We start from the raw sequence: 23,296 nt of genomic DNA, 5'->3' as shown, positions 1-23,296 counted from the left end.
ATGCATACATTACATAAACACAGGCAGGCTGGCAATGTGATGCCGCAGCAGTTAGCGATTCAATCTGCTTATTTGCTGGGAAATAAGTACTCAGAAATGCCCATCTTTTTTTTAGTTAGATGTATTTAAGAGTCACCAGATAGCAAATGAAACAAGTGTCACCGAAATGAGTGTGCAAGTGCCTTTTCACGAGACAGTGTCTTTTTCAACCGTTCATTAATCTGTTCAATTATTTATGTATTATCTGCTAGCAGGGGGTGGGGTGGGAGGTTAATGCTTGACAGCCTGAGATGTAGGAGAGAAAAGAACTACTGTATGTCACACACTGTTGCTTGCAGTTTAAGCTGTGTTGCCATTTATAGATATGCATTAAATTGTATGGCTGCGAGATATTGACTTGGGACAATTTCACACACACACACACACACACACACACACACAAACACACAGGAGGCAGCTACAGCTCAGTTTCACCTCTTGCCAATATCACAAACTCTCTGTCAGCTGAAAATATGCCCCAGTCAGCAGAGCCACAGCCCCTTACAGCAGCAGAATAGCTTATTGCTGTCTCTTTGTCGCTGTATTCCTCTTCTTCTTGTCCCGCCGGGTGCTCAACACCTAATGAATACGTATTGAATAGCTTACTCACTCATTGTCACCCATGCACTACCACACTGTCCTCTCTTTTAGTGGATGTAGGCCTACAAGCTGCTGTGGATGGTTGTAGACTAATGGGCCTGGCTTCAGTTGTTTCAATACTGCAGGGAGCATAATATCCGGCCTGTGGCAATAAACTACCTCTTCTTTTTAAGTTATTACCAAGTTCCACATATATTTACACTTGACTTGTTTCGCTTAGTGCTTCACTAAAATGTTAGAAGGCTGATGGGCTTTTCTTGTTTGTATTCTGGCACTCTCTCCTGGTTGAGTTGTGCAATTACAGCTTTTATAAAAAGTAAGATTACAAGTCAGTCACAGGAAATTCTATTATTCTTGAAGGAAGTATTAAATGAAACACATTTATATGTAAGAAGAAGACACTATATGACAAAAGCTATAATTGAAAAATACGTGTATTGTAAAGCTGTACATAAAGCATACTTTGCATATACACAAAAATCTTACAAGAAACCAAGGTGAGTCTCCCACTGAGTATGGATCTGGAGTATTTGAACAATAGCCATATATTAAAACTGAGAATAATTACTTTTGTTTAAACATAAGCACTAGGCAGAAGAAAATCTTTACTTTGTAAACATTATCTCTTATTTAAAAAAGAATCTTGTGGACTGTTCCCACAGCATCATACCACCAGCATATCAGCTGGGGGAGGCTTTAAAGGAACCTGGCCTAGAGTGAACCTCTTAGCTTTGAACTGATTCAGTTCCTCTGGAGTCAGTTTACTCTCAGGTGAAAACAGACTGTTGGATGTCCCGCCGGCTCCTGCTGCAGGTTGAGCAGCGGTTGTCCCAAACCCTCCAGTTGTCTGTCCAAAACTACTGCTGCTTCCTGCTGTAGCAGGTGCTTGAGTCCCGAAACTGCTCCCAAATCCTCCTCCAGTGTTTGCTGTCGAAGAGAAACTGAACCCAGAGGCAAGGCCAAATCCTGAAGTGGCCGCTGGTGTGTTGGTGGCCGGAGCGGCAAAGGAAAAAGAAGCAGCCGAAAGAGCAGAGGATGCTGCAGAGGAGGACCCAAACCCAGAGGGAGGTTGTGTAGGAGCTGCTGAGGCACTGCCAAAACCTGCGGAGGATGATGGTGCCAGCGCTGAGGAGCCAAATCCACCACTTGGAGCAGCAAAGCTGAAAGTGCCAGCCTGGGCCGGTGCTGGAGCCCCAAAGCCTACATGGTCAAAAAGATTTCCTGATCAGCATTTTCAGATGCACTGATAAAAGTGTTCAGATTCATTCATGTGCTTGGGCTGAACTCAAACACTAAAATAATTTGTTCACACACTGTATTCATGAGACACAAGGAATACATTTAAAGCAACTGGTTTTGCTTGCAGAGTCAGATGATGCAGTGTGTCCCATTAATTACCTTTCACAGCCCACTTTTTTTTTCTTAAGGTTTGAGTGTAATGTGAAAAACTAAAATCTATGTTGTTCAATAATTATTGTAATAATTATAATAATAATAGCCAAAATTTATGTGAAAATGCATTGTTTTTAGTAACATAACATATGTTTTTTTTTAGAGAGGAGCACCCCCACCACAGTGTCACAAAATCCTGTGGGAAACAATCGGTGATGCATTGTCCATTAAATATGACGTTACAGTCAGCAGCAGTGTTGAGCAAGTTACTCAGAAATTTTAATATTTTACAAGTTACTCCTTAAAAAAGGTTATAATACGACTTTACTTATTACTGGGTGATAAAAGCATCTAGTTCCGTTAATATATTACTTTCGGTGGGGTGGGGGTGGGGTCACTAATCTGGACAACCCAGCTATATCCAACTTTGGACAGGTTTGTGCAGCGTTGTTCATGAGAGAGGGAGAGAGAGAGAGAGAGAGAGAGGAGATGCTGAATGCATATATGCTGCGCAATACAGCTTCTCAATCAAATACGATTTTAAATACGCCTAGTAAAAAAATATAAAATCAATATGTGCTGGTCAGCGTTGATAATTATCCCATACACTCATTAATTTGTGGGCCACCACAAATAAAATAATATGGGAAATAATATGGGAAACACTTCACTGCCACCCCACTTCTCCGCCCAAACAAAGCAGTCTGTCCCGACTTTATTAACTAATATCATGTTCATAACAGCAGAAAGGAGTGTGTTTTTTTACAAAACATACAGGCTAACATTTCTTAACGTCAGTAACACATTACTCTTCACACTGGTCTGCAGCTGGCCATCTTATCTTAGCACAAACACTGCAATTGGGGCAACAGCTAGCTCTGTCAAAAGGTAACAAAATCAACCTACTGGCAGACCTAAAGCTCACTAATTAACACACTGTATCTTGTTTTTTTAAATGTTTTTTCAAAAGCCAAAGAGCCAAATGCCAAAGACCAGCACTTTCTTATTTTAGAGAGGTTATTTGCTATTTTTTGGCTGGGAGCAGTCACTTCCTTAGGCCCTTTGCAAGAAAGCAAAGCATTTCCAAAAGTGTTGAACTATTTTTGTTACACTGTTACTGTTATGATGAAGCAATACTTAATCTCCACCTTTGCTTTCAAAGCTGGATGCAGAGGAACCAAATCCAGTCGCTGTCGCTGAACCAAAGTCACTTGAAGGTGCCTGAGGGGCTGGGCTGTTTAACTCTGTGAGCTGCAAGGAAAGTAAATATTGCAAATATCAAAAGTTGTTCACTGTATTTAAACAAAAAGTCCTATAAAAAATAACTGTGTGTGGGTCTGTGTGTCTCACCACAGCTGCACGGGTGGCTGGACTCATAACCTTCAATTCCTGGACTCTGCTTCTCCACTGGTTGAGCAACTGATTGATGCCATTAATCTGAACATGTGAAACAGAAGTTCCTTAGGCGAGAGGTTCTCAAAGTGGGGTTATTTTCACTATTATTCCATCCACAAGTAACACAGTAGCAGAACATATTTTGGTCATGGGTTTCATATACTTTCTGCAATGAAACATCTAAAAGCCAAATTCCTGTCAGATGGGCGATCCTGGGACAAAATCTTATCAAATGTGTCAGTGTAATTTGTGTCAGTTTAGGGGTCCTTGACATGAAAAGGTTTGAGAACCAGTGCCTTAGACTGCTACACATTTTAAATGTTTAAAAAAGATGGTGTGACAAATACATTGAGATTTTGCCTAATAATCTCAAAGGAATCCTTACATCCATGCCGAAGACAAAGAGTCATGAAATGAAGTCTCTTCAGAAATGTACTTTCTTGTTGGCCTGAAAACAAACATTAGGAATGCCATTAATGAGGGGAACTTACATAGCTCTGCAGATCGCCTGAAGCTTTTGTGGAGTAATACTCCAGCCTGAGCTCTTCTGGAGAGAGATCAGTGAAACCTATAGATGAGAAATAAACATGTTCAGGTCTAGTGTCTTGGTGATTGGTGTAATAAACCCATTGTTTACAACCACTAGTGCTGTGACCACAAATAAGAACAGAAATTGTGTGATCAAATGTATTTTTGATACACACCAGATAAAGATGTCTTTAAGCTGGAGTAACAGGAGAAGCCCCACATCCCTGAACTCTCCCAACTGTCCATGTCCATCTGAATGATCTCCCTGGGTGACCATGAGACAGACATTGATTATTGTATTATTATTATTATTATTATTATGACGTTTATACCCCCCCCCCCCCGTCAATTATACACAGTAGCAACAAGTTAACCATACAGTGGTCTATGATACTAAATCTTTATATCAAAACATTATTATTATCAAACATTTTATTCTCTAGACAAAAAAGTATAGACTGAAACTTAAGCTGGGTCCACACATTTTAATGCTGCACAACTTAAAAAAAAAAACAAGCAGACTCACAGTTTTTTGTCGTCGTCGTCATCACCAGCTGCGACCTGCTGCCCTCCTCCTCTTCCTCCCCTGTCAAAGGTGCTGGGAGTACCAAGCGCTGAGAATCTGTTTTGAGAGGAGAAGCTGAATGCGGTGCCCTTCGCGTTATCTCTTCTCCCGCCACCTCCTCGGCCCCAGTCATTCTCTTCGCGGCCCCAGTCAGCTCCTCCTCCACTGCCACCTCCTCCTCCTCCTCGACCCCAGTCAGCTCCTCCTCCACTGCCACCTCCTCCTCCTCCTCGACCCCAGTCAGCTCCTCCTCCACTGCCACCTCCTTCTCCTCCTCGACCCCGTCAGCTCCTCCTCCACCTCCTCCTCCTCCTCGACCCCAGTCAGCTCCTCCTCCACCGCCCCCTCCTCCTCCTCCTCGACCCCAGTCAGCTCCTCCTCCTCCGCCACCTCCTCCTCCTCGACCCCAGTCATCACTTCCACGAGAGGAGAATGATGAAGGCTGGATATACCCTCCTTTTTGCTGGGAAGGATTCACCCAAACTCGATTTCCAAACCCTAAATACCAACATGCACACCAAAACCAGTCAATGTTGAGGGAAAAATCACTCTTTTTGTCCATATTATAATTCTACTAAAAACCCGTCTGTCTACTCTGTTTGTACAACACCTATAGCATGGCTGTCTGTCCTGAATGAGAGCCCCCTCCTCTGTGTTTCCCTCATTTCTTTGTATTTAGACTCTAAAGACAGACAATGCCATATGTTGGACAAATTGCAAAGCCTTTTAGGATAAATGTGTGGTTTAACTTTGACTTGATCTACAGTCCCTCACAGTGTAGTGCTTACCAGACATTATATTTGTCAGTAGAATAAAAGTGAGCATTGTTTTCTTCTAGTAATGTTCTATTCTCATTGTGTTTAGCTGTCCTGTAATACTTATTTATCTTTGACTTTCGGTGACCCATTTATTGCATTAATTTGCAGTCAGGGCCCCTGAGTCTCTGGAACAGCCTGCCCGATGAAATCAGGACGGCTGAGTCAGTGAACTCTTTTAAGTCCCTTCTTAAAACATACTTTTAGCCCTGCAACAAACCCTGCCTTCATGAAAGTTTTCATGCTCAGTTTATGTTGAAACTGTTTTACAGGGTTTATGAATCAAGTCTGCGGTCATTCTGGATGATGTTTGTCTGAGCTGCTGTTGAACTGAGAGATGTTTCTAAAGTTTTGACTGTATAACGCAAGGATACGTCATACTAGTTAACATGAACACGCCCCAATAACTCAACAACCTAACAAAAGTTAACATCCTACCGTTAGCTTACCGTTAATGCCAATGAATGAGAAACGAAAGCTAATTCTGCCTGCCAACCAGCTAACGCTACACAAATACTTCGAAGAGTTAGCTAACGCTTTATTTATTTACGTTACCTCCACCTCCTCCTCTGGTCTGCTGCTGAGCAGGAGTGCGGCTGTAATTGTTGTTGTATCCTCCACCTCCACCTCTGCTTCCTCCCCTCGGGTGCTCATTCCAACATTTATCGCCGTAACGACAACGGCCCTGAAGAAAAAAGTTGCACACCGTCATTTCCCCGCGGCGTTCGTTGTGTTAAATGTTTCGACAAACGTTTCGTCTCTGAGCTCCCAAACCCAAACAGCACTCGGCAATGTTTTCGTGCGACTCGCGAAGAGGCACGAGCCGGTGTCGCAGGAAATTTGCGTCATCTGCTCTTCTTCTTCTTCTTCTTCTGCTTCTTCTTCTTGTTTCCGGCAGGCTAGACGCATCTGTGGCGTATTGCTGCCCTCCTCTGTTCGTTATTCACATCTTAACGCTAATTGCCTATATCCTTTTGTATAAACCAGTTTTATGTAGGTACTCGATCACTTTCTTCATTTTGTTCCAACTATCTAAGTTAACTAGAGTGCGTATGCTAAATATAGTTTCTCCAATTGCTCCCAGGTCTCTAAACAATTTCCTCCTTTGGCGAGAGTATTTTCTACAATGAACTAATACATGCTTCCCTGTTTCCTTGTCTCCACATTCACATTTTCCATCAGGGTGTTTACCAATCAGAGCCAGCTCACAGTGCCCAAAGCTCAGTCTGGATAGAACTACTGCATCTCTTCTCTTACATCTAAAAGCACATCTTCCTTTCTCTACAGTTCTTTGTACTGAATGATATGTTCTCCCCTTTCTTTCGTTTTCCCATGATTTTTGCCACATTTCTTTCACTGACCTATTTATTACTTCTGTGTAATCCGGTAACCCATATTGTAAATTAATTTGAACTCTTTCCTCCAGCACCGCCTTTTTTGCCACCACATCTGCCTCCTCATTACCCTCCACACCCATGTGCGCCGGTACCCACACAAACCCCACCTCATACCCTGCTTTGTGAATTCTATACAACACCTGCGTAATTTCCACAAGTAAATCTTGTCTAGATTTCATTTTAGTATCTTTAATTGTAATCATAGTTGCTGCTGAGTCGCTACATATAACTGAATATTCCTGTTTATTATGTTCGACCCACTTTAAAGCCCATAGAACAGCTACCAACTCTGCTGTGAAGACCGACATATGATCTGGAATCCTACATCCTTTTTTATAACCTATTTCTGGAATGCTTACACCAAGAGCCACTTTACCGCTCTCAGGATCCTTTGACCCATCAGTATAGATTTGTAGGTGGCCTCCCCATATTTGACACATCTGGGCTTTTATCTCCTTCACTACAGCCTCTGACATATTTCTTTTGCTTGTTTCCATAAAATATAGGTCAACATTGGGATCAGGAATTAACCATGAAGGTATATCTGGACGACATATTGGTGGACATACATTTAAATTCATAATACCAATTTCCTCTGCCATAGATTTGGGTTTTTCTGTAAAGTTTGTTTTGATCCTTCCTGCCGTTCCCATGAACTCCCAATGTTGACTCAACAGGGTTTTTGTTGGTAGATTTCCATCCTGTCCTTTTAGTTTCATTATATACTTCAAACCAATTTTACGTCTTCTTATTTCTAATGGCATCTCCCCTGTTTCTATTAATAGTGCCGGAATTGGGGTTGTGCGAAACGCCCCACTGCACACTCTAAGGGCTTTTGCTTGGACTCTGTCAAGTTGGTTAATCACTGAAGGGGTTGCTGATCCATATACCACACAGCCATAATCCATAGTTGATCTTATCATTGCTCTGTATATCATCATCATAGATTCACCGTCAGCTCCCCAGTCGGCCCCAGCCACACACCTTAGGACATTAATTATTTTCCCACATTTCAAGGAAACCATCTCAATAAGCTTCTTCCATGTCATCCTTTCATCTAACCACATTCCTAAAAATGTGAAATGTTTTACTCTTTCAATAGTCCTATTATAAATCTGTAACATCTGTGTAGGCATTTTCTTCTTCCAAATATCATGCATTTCATTTTTTCTGTAGATATTTTAAAGCCCCAGTCATTAACCCATTCAGTTACTTTGTCCAATGCAGTTTGCGTTTGACCATAAATATAGGAGATGCTCCTCCCTCGCTTCCAAATGGCCCCATCATCTGCAAACAATGAGAACTTGAATTCTTTCCTCACTCTACTAAACATGCCATTGACTAGTATATTAAAGAGCACTGGACTTCCTGGGGTTCCATTCTCTATTTCAAGCTCATCTGATAATTCGCTTCCCACCCTCAGCTGAATTGTCCTGTCACATAAGAAGTTCTTAATCCAGTTAAACGTTCTTCCTGATTCCAGCGTCATGAAGTGCAATTAACAACCCCTCCTTCCAAAGCATATCATAGGCTTTTTCAATGTCCAGAAACACTGCTACAACTATTTCTTTATTTGCAATGGCTTTTGTAATGTCATTATCTAAATCTAATACAGCATCCATTGTTGATCGTCCTTGTCTGAATCCACTCTGATATTCCACAAAAATACCGCTTTTCTCCAGTTTGTCCACTAGTCTGTCTGTTATCATGCGCTCAATTATTTTACATAAAACAGAGGTTAATGCAATCGGTCTGTAATAACCAGGCTTATCTGGTGGTTTTCCAGGTTTCACAATTGGAGTGATTACAGCATGTTTCCACTCTTTAGGAAGACGTCCACTCTCCCATATACTATTAATTAGGGCAAGAGCTTCTTCTTCTATCGTTTCTCCACAATTCTTAAATAATTGATATCCCAGTCCATCCCTACCTGGTGAGGTATCTTTCCCCTGATTTATAGCTTTTTTTAATTCTACCATTGAGAAGAACACATTAATACTATCAGAATTATCACAGTTTATTTGTAATTTAGTCATATTATTTCTTGTTATTTGACATCTCCTCCTACTGTTTTGCATCATCTGCTCGCAACCTATCCCTGCCTATCAGCAGCAACAGCAACCTCACGTGGCAGGAGAGTTCATTTTCAGGTTTTCTTTCTAGACTTTTAGGTCACAGCTGGTTTGCGTTAGAGAACACGCGCTTGACATTATTCAGCATGTCCTCCACTGGCCTCAATGTTTTCACGAAGAGGAGTGTTGTTTCATCAGATGATATACTTTTCAGAATCAGAATCAGAATCAGCTTTATTGCCAGGTATGCGTACACATACGAGGAATTTGACTCAGGATTGTACATTGCTCACAATGTGCTTACTCATACAAAAATACCATAACACAATAATAAAATAATAGTAAAATAAAATGAGACAGAAACTACAGTATAGACAACACTAATATACACACTATGAACAAAACAATATAGACATATTGACAAATAGTGCAGTGATCAGAGTGCAAAGGATGTAAGAGTAAACTATTATTCTCATTATGTACATGTTGAAGGTGGATATGATATACAGGTACACATACACATACATGTACACATGTACACAGTGTGATGGAGCATAGTGCAAAGGATGCTGGAAAAAATAAAAAAAGACCTATGACCTTGTGACCTGAGGTAGGTGTATTGGTATACAGTATATACAATATGACACAGTTTGAACAGCACTGAAATGGAGAATGTGTCAAAGGTCGTAATTCCACCGCAGATATGTGACATGTATCTGCTTCATAGGCTGGAAGGGTATGTTTTAATATAGTCTGCATTGGGTTAACCCAGTAACATTTCTGTGGTGTTTTTTATAATAACATATTTTACATACGTTACACATTTTGTAAGTCAGAAAATAGTACTACTAACATGTACTTTGAGTTTAATTGCAGGGACTGCACAACCACACCGTTGTTTGCTATTATTCTGTCTGATTAGACTTGATTAGGTCTCCAAACTCTACACTCACATTTGCCAGTGTGTTCTGTGTTTTCATTCATTTGTTGTCATTGAATGAAACACATCTTTAATAAGAATATGTATCATCTGACAGTCATTTGAAATAAAAATAATCTCCAAACTAGATTTTTTTGACACTGGGCCAAATGCTAATAATGCAGATGACATTGTAATTAAGTGGTTCACATTTGTAACATTTCTAACAAAGTTCGAAAGTATTCACATTTTTCTCAACTCCAATTGACAGACTAAACTTGGGGGGCATCGGGGCTCTGGGATAGTTGACCTCTTTGCCGGATGGCAATCCAGCCTTGCTTGCTGAGAGTACCAAATGAACAGGTACCTTTGTGCATAAAGTCGTCCAATCCAAACAGGTGCAGCAAATGGATTCGGAGAGCTGAATTTTTCATGGTCTGTGAGCACACGGCTGCACTGAAAAAAGGTCTTTTCACTCATAAGTGAAAATACCTGCATGTGTGTACAATGTAGAGCATAAAGCATACACACCCTTGTGCAGAGGTCTGGTAAGCATACAAAACTCTGTCTAAACAATTGTGTGACTTGTCCTTCTTCTTAATCCTTCTGACAGCCATTGTTCATTACTAATTGTATCCAACATCACATATGCGTGATCATGAATAGTTTGATAATATCAGACAAATGTTGTTTGGGATCTTTGTCGTAAAAACATAAATCTTAAAGGTATCTACGATTTTCAATAAAAAATCAACTAAATTCAAATTTGTTTTTAGTGTATTGTTTCAAAACAGATAACCTCTGTGAAGTAGCAATTTCCAATAAAAAATTCCAAGAACGACAAATACAAATTACAACTTCAGCATCTTTGAGAGATACTGTTCATGCAATATAAAAAAGCTTTATTCGCCATTTCTGCAAGATAAAATGACGCATTGATATTGCCATGACACAGACTAAAAGCTTTTTCAAAATGTATTAATAGAGTGTAAAGTAAAACATATTTTTCTCCAAACAATAAATTCAAATGTTAACTGACAAAAAGGAACATGTAGTGCCATGGCAAAGGCAGCTTCATAAAACTTCATAGGTAATGTAGAAATACACAAAATCCTCATATTATAACATCATTACTGCACTCAGGGCTGGACTGGGACAAAAAATCAGCCCTGGCATTTTTGGCCCAGGCGGCCCACCAAAATCGGTCGGACACCCCTCACCAATACACCATCCTTCCATTTAAGGGCTCAGATTAGGGGTGTGACAAAACACTTAGCCCATGAGACATAACATTGCACACGATTGGGGCCGTGACAACAAGACAAGAATAGCTTATATTTTTATAGGCCTACTATTTAGAAGAAAAAAAAAATTATTGAAGAAATATTTGATAGGGAGGTCTGGGGATCTTCTACCAGAAGATTTTGAGCATGAAACATTTAATTTCCTGCATTCTGGAGACATTTTCTGCACCAGGGAAGAATCCAGGCGCCAGGTGACAATTCAGAATATAAAAATACAATAGAATGCAGTAATCAGTAGCTTATTGTTTTTAGCTAAAGTTACTTTTTTGGACAACACAGTTTCCTTCTATATTTACATCGCAATGCGGGCTTATTGTGCAAATAAACCTTTTTCATAGCATTTTATTTGTTGATTAACATTTCTTGGTGCAAGCTATTTTTAAGAATATTTTTTAAAAAAATGCTTCCAAAAAGTCATGGCTACAGGTCCCCAGTGTAAATGACCCTCCCTCCCTGCTCCAGGTTGACCTACTCCATGCTTACCGCTTTACCTCCACTCTCCTGCTGCTTTCTCCCTCAGTCCTGTCACTTTGTCACCTGCTAACACACATCTCCTCCTCTGCCTGACAGTGGCTACAGCCCTCCTTTAGTCCTTCAAGTGCCTGTACCTGCTCTATGTCAGGTAAACATATCGGTTATTTTTGCGCATTTGGCTGCATCCGTCTGAAGATTTTTTTTTTTGTTGGGGGGGTAAAGCAAGAAACAGAGAGCAGAGTAAGAGATGTGATTGGCCTGGCCCAGTGTCAGTATAGAAAATTACCCAATGGGCTGTTGTCCATGCTTTATGGGCTGGTCGTTGGCCCATTTTTTAAAAACAGTTAGGCCACATTTGTGCTTATTTTTTTAGGAAGCACATAACTTAAAGGCATTGCAGGATATAAATACATAATTTACGTTACATCGGCCCCAAAGATGCGTCGTCTCACCGGGCATTTGCCCTGTATGCCAGATTACCGGTCCATCCCTGACTGCACTTTTTTTGTATTGAATGCAATTATTTCAGGGAATGTTAAATATAGCCTGCAGTTTTCTTGATAAATAAAAGACTCTAATAGCAAATGTTTTTGATTAGGAGCAGTAGCAGCAATGAAATGCAACCTCATTTAAAATAAAAATCCTACCAATAATAGGCATGCGACACAGTTTTTAGCATACCACAATAATGTTTACATTTGGTGTGTCATTGGCATGCATCAAATATCCCATTTTTTGTTATATAAAAAAACTAAATCTGTAAACATTACTTGAGCTAAGAAATCAGAAATCTGTTTTCTTAGATCAAACACTATCCATTTTCAGTTGATCCAGTCACTGAACATCCTCAACTCACTGATGAACAGGACACATTTTCCTTGTAAGCGTGTAAATAAAAATAATGAAACTGGACTCCTACAAAACAATATTAATTTGTAGGATATATTATGTAAGGTGCATGATCAAGGGTAATGGTTTAAAAGCTATAAAAAAGTGAAACATGCTACTATGAAACATGTCAGAGCTGCACCAAAGTATGAGAATTCATCACTTTTCATTGTCTTTTTCATATCATTCAAATATATTTAGTGCTTGTTGAGTAACAAAAATATATGTCAGAAAAACAATATAACTATCAATAAAGCACATATATATGATAGTCTAACAAAAAATAAACAATGTGAACTAATCAATAATAATAATATAAAGATTTTATGCTATAAACTACAGAAAACTTAGTGCCAATAAACTTTACAATAAAGAAAGGAATGGAATATGATCCATGAAAAAGGAAAAAGTGTATATGCAAACAACACTACTACTTTAGTCCTTTGCACAGCAAGGACAGTCCTTGTATGCTGAGACGGAGGACCAGTGGGAGAATTCTGTCTTCATTTCCAGTCTCCGTCCACAGCCTGTCTGTGTCTCTCCTCAGCGTCACATTGGTGGAGCTGAGCAGCTGCTCTGCCAGCTGAAAGGCTTGGTTCTCCTGCAGCAGGACTGGAAGACACTGGATGGAGAGAGGCTCACTGGTCCCCTTTAACCTGCACATCTAGTGAGAGAGAGAGAGAGAGAAAGACACACACACACACACACACACACATTACTCGATGAATTAATCTGTAGAGGTGCTTTGTTACCTATGGACAGAGCCAGGCTAGCTGTTTCCCCCTTTATGCTAAGCTAAGCTCATTGGCTGCTGGCTGTAGCTACATCTCTAGCATACAGAGATGAGAGTGGTATCGATGTTCTAATCTGACTTTCAGCAAGAAATTGAATAAGTGTATTTTCCAAAATGTCCCAAACGTTCCCAAATTATAATAAACTATTATTTTCTAACTGTATAACAGTCAACAGCGTAAAAAGATGCAGTGAACTAAACAAGTTAACTAACCAGTGTGTCGAAGGCCTCCAGAAAATCAGGACAGCTCTCACTCAAGAGGCTCAGAGTTTCATCAGGCAACTCTACAAAAACACCAGATGGAACACACAAGATTAAACTGCAGAAAACCATTGGTTGAGCACTACCTTGTTTTGCTCAAAACACTGCGGGAAAATGTTTATAGCCTCTCTCACCTTCTATGGCACTGACCAACAGGTGAGCTGCATTTAGGTGAGCAGGGACACCAAACTGGCTGCTCTCAGCAAGACTGTCTGTGTCCACTAGGTCCAGTGTGGCTGACACCGATGTCTTCAGACTCTCCGACAACTCCTCTTGCTTAGCCATATCGAGTGTTTCACCACTACACAAGCCCTCCAACTGTAATAGCGTGAGGTACAGAGTGGAGGGAAAGTGGAGGGAACAGAAAATGTAACAAAAAGAGCAATGGTAGTTCAAACTAGCATAGAAGACAGATCTTTGCCTCAATATATAGACTGTGTCCATTTGTGTATATTTACAGTACACAACTATCCACATGTCCACTGCAGATATGGGCCACAACATGTGGTGTGCTGGTGAAGGGGTCATGTCAATGTGTCACTCACCACATCCTGCAGACATGACAGAGCAGTTCTGTCCCTCAGAGTCTCTTGCAGTGTCTTGAACAAGGCACATCGAGTTGACTTGGGGAGCTCTGCCAGAGGAGAAAGGTCCATCTCCTGGGATCCTGTAAGACACAGAGAGATCCTGCATCAGATTTCAAACTGAAGTTAGAACAACATACAGAATTCAGCTGGTACTAGCCCCAGTCAGCCACCTTTGATATGATGAATGCAAACAAAAGTTTCTTTGTCAGTGTACACACAGTTGAGCTCTCAGCAGCGCCTTTGGTGTTATTTAAAAAGACAGCTGTTTTAATGAAAATGAGTGATGTACGTATGGCTATCACACAGAATAATGTATATTATATTACTGGATTGATTAAAAGCTTGATCGTCGTCAGAGTATAGCCAATGGGTTCAGAAATTGCATTTCTACCAATGCATTCGGTCTCTTTTGCTTTCTACGTGTACTGTTAAACAGCATGCAACCAAAGCCCACTCAAACGTGATCGGTCAATACTATTCGGACTACAAATGGAAACCAGAACGCTTCCGAAACCAAAATCATGACCCATGCCTACAGACTCTGCATTCACATGCGGCCAACTGTTTATAGAAATAATGTTGCAGCTGGTAGGTGGGGCTAATTTCAATTACTCTATATACTGCTGGGTAGCTTGTGAATTTCACAATCAATAAAGTTTTACCTTAACCTATAATCTTAACCTATCAAATACATCATCATCATTTATTTGTTGATTATATTTTAAATGTATCATTAATCTGAATCTACACAGCGACTAGTAACTAAAGTTATCATATAAAGGTTGTGGGGTAGAAGTATAAAGTAGAAAATGTAAATTCTTAAGTTAAGTCCCTCAGAGTTGTACTGTAGTACAGTACTTGAGTAAATGCACTTAGCTACTTCCTACCACTGCCAGTCAGCCCAAACATAGTCTTTTAGAGCAAAACCTATGCGTCTATGGATTTAACAGTTGAATCCACAATGCCACTTGCACGCATATGACTAGAAAAGGGAACCTACTACAGTTTTATCATTTCACAACTGTTTCACTTCCCCACAAAAACACAGATATTTGAATGAATGTGCACAAAACATTTTGCAGTGCACTCAAAGGTACTTTCTCTGGAAGCTTCTCTCTATTGTCCTTACCGTCCACCGTATTCAAGGAATCATGAGATGGCCAGGACATAACATCCGAGTCTGCTTCAATACCTCCTATAGTGCCAGGTCGCAGGCATATATCTAAAAATACAAACAACATCATAGATCAGTGGCCATGCAGTTGCTTCAAAAGTCCAAAACAGGTCATAACATGACAATTTTGGGCCTTTGAAGTAAACAAAATATCCAAGTTTGCAAAATAGCTTCGCTAGCATCTGAGCGCTTTACTTGTTTACTTATCCAAATGAATGGGATTCGTGCAACTTTAGGTTGTCCAGAGCAGTATTTATGGCATAGTTTAACACAGAGGAGGAAACGACCCGGAATAGAGAAGTTACATTGTGATTCACTCTTTCATTTTCCCCCCACATCAATCTCAGTTTGCCTCTCTGTAACAACACAAACACACACACATACATACAAACTCACTCACCGTAGTGTCCATTTTTTTTAATCTCCAGTTCCAGGATGCTGTATGCAATGACTGTGCCAGAGGGGATCTCCAAGGAAACATCACTGTCCATCCTAATGTCATTGCTTTCCTTTACAAGCACCTGAGAAAACACATATCCACACACTAAATACTTCTTGGTTGAGGATCTTATATTTGTACTGCTTAAAGAGAATTTAACCAAGCAATATGATGCTAATAAGTATGTAAATAATGACTGGATCTGATTACAATGTTACCTTAGAAGTTATTAAGAAATTCCCATAGAAAACCAGTTCATTATTGATTAATTTTAGACAGAAATGGTCATCACACTGAAATTGACTCACATCTCATATTGTCAGTGATTTGTCAAATGAATGTAGAAAATGAATATGTACTGGATAATAAATACCTGCAATACACACTCAATCTCAGCCACACCCACCTTAACAGAGCCCCCCAGCAAGCCCACTAGCTTGAGCACCCCCTGTAAGATGCACTGCTCCTTTTTCATCTGGGTGATGGAGCAGGAGTTGGCGGTGAGGATCCTCTCCTTCACCACTGCCAGCACCTCAGCTCGCTTCTCCAGCTGCTGCACCAGCACGTGCTGCATGTCCACCAGCCTGATGCAAAGAGATATTGATATGCAATCACAAGACACATGGACAAATCCAGTGTAGTATGTTTGAGTAACATGACGCCGTTTGTCTCTGTGGTTGTGGTTACGTCTTTGCATGACACTGGTCTGAGGTGTCAAATGTTGGACGTCTAACTACATTTACGGTGTTAATCTCATCAACGATGAAGTCATCATCCGGTTGCCATCTGCAGCAACGTGCAAACAGTAAAAAAAAGGAATAATTTTACACCTGTTGCTGGAGTCGTAGAGCAGCTTCTTCACATCCAGCTCCTCTTTCTTCAGTTTGCCAAAGCATGATTCAAGCTTGGAAGAGCCCCGTCCCTCTAGTGTGACACTGACAGAGCCAGCATTTGTGTCCATCTTCCCAGATAGTTTGTCTCCAAATGTCCCCTTGTAGGTGAGGAATTCTGTCTCAGACACTCCTGAGGACACATATGGTGTTAGCATATATACGTATAGATGTGTGTGGGAAATGTTTCATGAGCTGTAAAAACATCTACATGTGGCTTACAAAAAAGAAGCTAGCATGGAAATAAAATATTATATAGCTTGAGCAATTTCTATTCACTTTGCATGTTTTGTTTTTCTTTCTTTCTTTCTTCTTACACAAATGTGCACATTTACATACCAGGATTGAGCACCTTGTCGCCCTGCAACAAGTCTCCGAGGGTGAAATCTGTTGGTTGGTACTTGGGCCTCTGCCAGAACCAGATGCGGTTGCGTTTGACGACCAGTGCCATGGGAACCAGTTTGTCTGAGTCATTTACTCGGGACACGTGGATGAGGCTTCCGTCAGGGTCAATCTGACGGACCAAGTTGGCAGTTGCTTTGGAAAACATGGCTTCAGGAGATGAGAACTGCAGACAGCTGGAGAAGAGACTTTTTAAGGCTTCAATTTGACCTTCTATTGTACACTAAGGCGCTAAGAGCAAAGCGCTGGTGTGCTTTTACTTAACTACAAGGCTACCAGGGTAATTTCCAGCTGGCATGCTCCCCAGTTTCTCCCTCTACATAAGCTGCAGGTTTAAGAAGACCCAATAAAGTCAAGCAGAGGCGTTTGTAACTGGGTCCTGAAATCAAACAGTAGGTAGTGACTCACAAGGCATGAGGGAAGTCCCCTACATGCTGTATGCTAGCTCAGATTTCAGATGTAAATATTTAAAGTAATCAGGCGTAATGGGGATTTGTGCCGTGAGGGAAGAGAGAGAGAAAGAATAAAGGAAAGTTTGAGCTGTGTTGCCGTTGGTTTGAGGAATGTAAATCAAAAGAATGCTACCTTGGCTGGAAGACAGAAAGAAGCCAGTTAGGAGGAAATAAATGACAAATAACAGGAGAGAGCTCAGACCTCTGAAGATTTACCCCTGAATTAAATCAAGAATGACACAACCTTCTCTCATTCATACGAACAAAACCACCCATCCTTAACTCAGTTTGCATGGAGTCATTTGGTCTGAATTATTAAAAAGCTGCGGTAACATCAGTGGGGACCTTTCTCTAACCTCAAACTCCAATTCCAAAAGCTCAAATATGCTGTTTCTAAATATTTTACGTTTCTTTTGTTCAGTGTGATCTGGACCAAGGAAACAAGAGAAAGAAAGAGGACAGGATAATAGGAACAACCTTTAAACATTTTTGACTAAACATAGGCTAGTTCAAGTGGTTATGGTGGCCTGCAATAACTTATAGGATCAAAGTTACATAATAAGTTAATTTAATCACCTACATCAAACACTATCAGTTCATTTTATTGAACTTGAACTGTAGTAGAAAAAGGAGAATAGACTTCAATCTCCCATAAACATCGTTGCCAATATAAAGAACTGAAAAGGAAATTTCAGTGGCTGAAGCCCCCACATTCCTGACGCGTGTATTATACACAACTACACTCCCATGTGTCCCAGCGCGCGCAGTCCATTTTTTCCAACGTAACAAGACTGCAATGGCTGAAAGCTGCGCGAAATCAGCGTGCCTGAAGGACGCACGACTCGGGCTATGAGTGTTAAATCAAATAAATAAAGTGGAGAAAAAACATGTTCTGAACACATTTACTATTTAGATCTTGAGGTTTTGAGAGTCGATGTCTTTAGCTGGTTCTTTGTCTCTCAAAAACACAGATAAGCGATTATAAATGAAGTTGCCACGTACCTCAAATTAGCTTCTAAGTAAAGTTCAGGACTTTTTCAGCGTCGTACGTGTAGAGCTCTTGCCCGTCCAGCTGTCACTCCTGGAATGTCACCGATGCTGTCATGCGTAAAAGTAGAACAAAATTATCCAAACGCGCGCTACAACAGTCTTCTGAGTGTAACAGTGACTCGTCCCTCTTTGTGTTACACAAAGAAAAGGAAAAATAATCACTAATAGGCTAGTAAGAGCAGTGTTCGGTCAGAGCTGTAGATGAACGAGGAGAGGAGGATAGACTGGACAGTTATCCGCTAACTGCAGAGGATACAGACACAGCTGCCTCCTCCCACTCTTCACTGGAGAGTTAATTATGATCATATGAACTCGTGTGTGTGTGTGTGTGTGTGTGTGTGTGTGTGTGTGTGTGTGTACCCACAGGGATAGAGGAACAAACGTGTTTTACGACATGAGCAGACTTAACTCCTAGATCTTCTTTTGGTTTGTAAATTACACTAAGTGTGTAAAAGCTTGCATATCATGCCTGATTGATTGATTCAAATCTGCACATTGGTGGTGGTTTAGCTAGCTAGCAGAAGTAGGTTATGACATTACCACCAGCTACACCATATCCTCTCCAATTTATAACACCTCATCATAGTTTTTTTAATATATATACTTTTTTAGTTTCTCTTCTAGATATTACAAAAAAACACTCCTGAAATCCCCTTCACACGAAACGCCACAATATGCTGTGTAGGTGCTGTTGGTGCCAGTATGTGGAGGTTGTGATTTGAAAGGAAATCATGTAAGGACTGGTATTAAAAGAATGGGTGGGTGTACTGTATTCGATTGTGACATGCCTGTATGTAGTGAAAAGTAGTAACTTGTAAAGGCAAACAGGGACTTGTCACTCAGATGTAGAGATAATGGTCCTCTGTTCCCTTAAGTGTGGATGTACCCAGAACACTAGTCATACCTGGCTCAGGACTACTGAAAAAGGCTGCTTTTCTCTAAAGTTTTTTAACAACCCTTTAGCCTAGAGAACCTAGGTATGTAAAAGTTTTTAAACCTAAAAGTTAGTCTTTAAAAAACTTTAGATAACCTCTAAGGAACATTCCCTGAAGGGAAGTACTTAAGATTGAAAGTAAATTTACAAATTTCAGTTCATAGTACAGTACAGTATACAGTATTATATTGTAGTATATAAACATATTATTTATTTCATTTATTTGTATACACATATTAGTTCAAGTGGGCCCACACCGCTCTACAGGCTTGAGGAAATTAGCACTGAAGGTAAGGGTAAGCGATCACTTGACTAACATTAAATAGCGATTATGTTAATTATGTGACATGTAATAAAGCATAACGTTATTACAGCACTGTACCGTTGTGCCGTACTTTTTTTTTCAACGTTAGCTAAGTCCCAGAATTAAAAAAGCTATTTTAACCAGCAAACTTTCCAGTTTATTTAGTTATGGTTTATTTAGTTTATATAGTTCCAGCATATGGAAACAGCTGGAAACTAGATAGCTAGCTATCTAGCTAGCTGGCTAATGTTAGCTAACCGGTAGCTAGCTACACCCATTTGTGGAAAAAACGTTCGCTAGGGACCTTTTTATATACAGTCTATGCTAGGGACGCATGGACTCCCGCCGAAATTTCAGGCTCATCATCAGAAATCAGAACTGCCCACATCATGTCAACATGTTTAACAAGCATTTATACACGAAGCATGGCCAATATTTAATGACAAACTGAACCATGCATTGACTAAAAGATGCGCTAGTTGTCTCCTCTCACCAAATTTTTTGTCACTAACGTTAGCTGGGTGATTTTAGTCAGGCACTACCCTGCCCGATAATGCTTTTCTGAGCAACAAATCTGTGTAAATACATGCAGTTTTTAAGTCCCGGTGACCAGTGAAAGTGCAGTTTTTGCCCTCTCCCACCATTCATTCACAGAGGGGCCTGGTCTTGTTGGTTAATCCGAAACAGAGCCCTTTAGAGTCGTTGTTGCTTATATTTGAGCATTCAAATTAAAAAAAATAATATTAAGCCTCTCTGTGCCCCCTGCTCTGTAGGATAAGTGTCCTAAAATAACTTCTCGTATGAGCTGAAAATTTACAAATATAAGTGAATTGAAAAAGCCTCCCTCCTGGCCAGAAAGGTATGTGTTAAACATATGTACATTAGAGTAATATGGTATACTAGTATTTATTGCTTTTTGTTTTCTTATGTGTTTATTTTGTATTCTGATGTGTATTTTAATATAATTTTTCTAGGTCCACTGGCCTGCAGGCTCTCGCGCTTTCAGGTGAAGAGTGTGCCAGTGGAGTTTGCACAAAGGCCAAGATCCCTGAAGGAGGTACAGATGGAAAGCGTCTGAATTCCACCAGTTCCTGCTTTGTACCGGACCTGTGCTCCTTAAAGACCTCCTGCATACTGCAGCTTACCAGCACTTTTTACTTCTTTTTGTTGGTGTTTTCAAACAAGGCACTTATTGAGGACTACACTGAGTGTGGCAATGAAGCTTTTGTGTTGTTTGTTCAGCACTTTGGGGAGCTGTATGGTGAGATGTACCTCTTATACAATGTCCACAACCTTGTGCATCTTGCACTAGATGTCAAGGTGCACGGGAACATGGACTCCTTCAGTGCTTTCAAGTTTGAAAGTTTTACGCAAAAGCTAAAGAGGCTTGTGAGGAAACCAGGATCCCCCTAATTATTACGATAAGTATCAAATTGTTATTTCTTTTGAGTTTTGATTTTTGCTCCTGAGTGATGGTGATGATGAGGTTGAACATTCAAAACAATTATGATAACATCTTTGTCAACAAATATGTGGGAGTAAAATTAAGTAAGTCCTAAATTGTGTGTGTGTATAATTTTCGACTTTCGACACGGTTGTTTTACCGTCGTTGGTTCTCTCCGGGCCAACTCAACGCGTAAAACTGTCTTACGTCGTTCATACAATGTGGTTATGATAACAGAAGTAAGTTTAGTTGAAGTTTACAATTACGAACAATTAAGATAGCCACTACATTAAGTAAAACAACCCTGGCTCGACAGCAAGAGGACGACGACGGCGATGACAACGCGTCGCGAGAGCCACCACCAACTTACCAAGAACAGAACAGACCTAGACAAGAGTAAAGCTGCAGATAAGTGCCCAAAGAACTGCAGGAAAGAAGTCAAAAGAAAACATGAGGACAAGAGTTGTGAAAAAGTAAAGAATGCTGTTATGCCGCAGAAGCATGCCAAAATGAGGGTGCTGCCCAACTTCTTGTGAGAATAAGACGACTAGAATGTTTTGGTCTTCAGAAGATGATATTCTTTACGAAAGCCTGGTGAGCTTTATATCATAGACCATCATTTGTGAACATTTGTCGAACTAGAAGTTGTGTTTACAGCCATAATGGCGGACGATTCACACGATGTAAAGTCAAGAGCTCAGAGCTGCTGCAGCCGGATTAGCCAGAAGAGGGCGACAAGGTACACCGAAAAGGGTCTGGAAGAACAAGTGAGCAGGCTTATAGGTGCAAGACGATCCAAGTTGTCACAGTTAAGATAAAAAAGAAACAAGATTGAAAGATAATGAAAATCCAGACATTGTTGATGAACATTTAAATGAATCCTCAAAACTGCTAGAAGTTTACTCATTCAAATGATGATGTACTGTTGCTGTTACCTGACGATGAACACGATGCTGATCAGATGTATTGGTTCAAGCCAAAAATGGAACCGTTCAGCATTTTCATAACTGATGTTAAAACATGGATAGCTACATCAAGGCAACAACATCAGGAGGATGTGAGTCCGGATGACAGCGTGTCTGTGGCTGCCACACCAGCAGGGAGGAAGTCTGCAGACAAAAGCACAACGAGCTCAGCTAGTTGCCGCTCTTCAAGATCATCCAAAGTCTCATCTATATCATCGGTGCGACAGAAGGAACAAGCAGAACGTGCTGCCTTACTTGCACGTGCAGCATCACTAAGCCAGAGGCAGGCGTTGGACATCGAAGAATGCAAATTAAAGGCAAAGAAGGAACAACTTGAGCTTGAGATAGCTATTGCTACTTCTACAGCAAAAATACAAGTGCTGGAAAACAGTGAGTATGACAACTGCAAAGGTGATGTAGGTATTCATCCTGAGACTGTCTTACCAGGAATGCCACAGCAACATAACCAACAGCCTATGGTAAATTATGAGCACATTGGTCAATTAAAGGCAGATGATCTTCAAGTGAAACACGAAACTGACACACAATCTTATGTCAACAGAAGTCCAGTAAATCTGTGTGAAGTAATGTTGAAACAAAATGATATCACTGAGATGTTAGTCAAACAGCAAAGACTGTCACATTTGCCCCAGAGAGATGTGCCTCTTTTCAGTGGTGATCCACTTGAGTTCAAAGCTTTCATAAGAGCATTTGATCATACCATTCATGACAAAGCTGATAGTGACAGTGACAGGTTATATTACCTAGAGCAGTTTACCAGAGGGGAACCCAGGGACTTAGTCAGAAGTTGCCAGCATATGAGTCCCTATCAAGGTTATAGTGAGGCGAGGAAGTTGCTAACTTATCACTATGGCAATGAACTAAAAATCGCAACTGCCTATATGAGTAGAGCATTCAGCTGGCCACAAATAAAACCAGATGACGGCAAGGCCCTTCAGAGTTACTCTTTGTTCCTCACTGGATGTAACGCCATGCAAGACATTACCCAACTTACAGAAATGGACAGTCCCACTAACCTCAGAAACATTGTCTCCAAGTTACCGTACAAAATGAGAGAAATGTGGAGAGTTTCTGTATTTGACATTCAAGAAAAACGTGGTACAAGAGCAAAGTTTTCAGATTTAGTCATGTTCATAAACAGACAAGCTAAAATAGCTGTGGATCCTGTTTTCGGTGACATAAAGGATGCTGA

The 23,296-nt window shown here is 40.5% G+C and overlaps 2 protein-coding genes across 2 annotated transcripts; both read right to left on the bottom strand.

Annotated features, from left to right (window-relative positions):
• Positions 1–1,055: 1,055 nt before the first annotated feature.
• On the bottom strand, positions 1,056–6,178 carry nup42 (nucleoporin 42). The gene is made up of 8 exons (XM_046059167.1): positions 5,890–6,178; positions 4,820–5,017; positions 4,481–4,745; positions 4,131–4,219; positions 3,918–3,994; positions 3,382–3,468; positions 3,180–3,282; positions 1,056–1,839 (listed from the first exon to the last, which is right to left on the bottom strand). The coding sequence occupies exons 1-8, from the start codon at positions 6,044–6,046 to the stop codon at positions 1,304–1,306; spliced, it is 1,512 nt and encodes a 503-aa protein (XP_045915123.1). The 5' UTR covers positions 6,047–6,178; the 3' UTR covers positions 1,056–1,303.
• A 4,536-nt stretch (positions 6,179–10,714) lies between these two features.
• Positions 10,715–18,698, bottom strand: LOC123975959 (gasdermin-E-like). Its single transcript, XM_046057721.1, has 10 exons — positions 18,389–18,698; positions 16,872–17,110; positions 16,473–16,665; positions 16,049–16,226; positions 15,604–15,724; positions 15,159–15,251; positions 13,988–14,109; positions 13,577–13,760; positions 13,395–13,465; positions 10,715–13,052 (listed from the first exon to the last, which is right to left on the bottom strand). The coding sequence occupies exons 2-10, from the start codon at positions 17,080–17,082 to the stop codon at positions 12,819–12,821; spliced, it is 1,407 nt and encodes a 468-aa protein (XP_045913677.1). The 5' UTR covers positions 17,083–17,110; positions 18,389–18,698; the 3' UTR covers positions 10,715–12,818.
• Positions 18,699–23,296: the final 4,598 nt, after the last annotated feature.

Source organism: Micropterus dolomieu, linkage group LG09, assembly GCF_021292245.1.
Source record: "Micropterus dolomieu isolate WLL.071019.BEF.003 ecotype Adirondacks linkage group LG09, ASM2129224v1, whole genome shotgun sequence".
NCBI classification, from domain to species: Eukaryota; Metazoa; Chordata; class Actinopteri; order Centrarchiformes; family Centrarchidae; genus Micropterus; species Micropterus dolomieu.
Note: the sequence above shows the minus strand (reverse complement) of the source record. Positions and strands in the feature narration are given on the sequence as shown.

What these genes read in the sequence shown, in the direction of transcription:
- LOC123975959 (XM_046057721.1), bottom strand. Translation starts at nt 17,082, where the DNA reads ATGTTTTCCAAAGCAACTGCCAACTTGGTCCGTCAGATTGACCCTGAC. An exon ending in TGTCATGTCTGCAGGATGTG is followed by an intron (nt 13,761 to 13,987) that starts GTGAGTGACACA and finishes ACGCTATTACAG; the next exon opens with TTGGAGGGCTTGTGTAGTGG. An exon ending in GTTGGTCAGTGCCATAGAAG is followed by an intron (nt 13,466 to 13,576) that starts GTGAGAGAGGCT and finishes GTGTTTTTGTAG; the next exon opens with AGTTGCCTGATGAAACTCTG.
- nup42 (XM_046059167.1), bottom strand. Translation starts at nt 6,046, where the DNA reads ATGACGGTGTGCAACTTTTTTCTTCAGGGCCGTTGTCGTTACGGCGAT. An exon ending in GACGACGACGACAAAAAACT is followed by an intron (nt 4,220 to 4,480) that starts GTGAGTCTGCTT and finishes ATGGTCACCCAG; the next exon opens with GGAGATCATTCAGATGGACA. An exon ending in CTTAAAGACATCTTTATCTG is followed by an intron (nt 3,995 to 4,130) that starts GTGTGTATCAAA and finishes TCTCATCTATAG; the next exon opens with GTTTCACTGATCTCTCTCCA.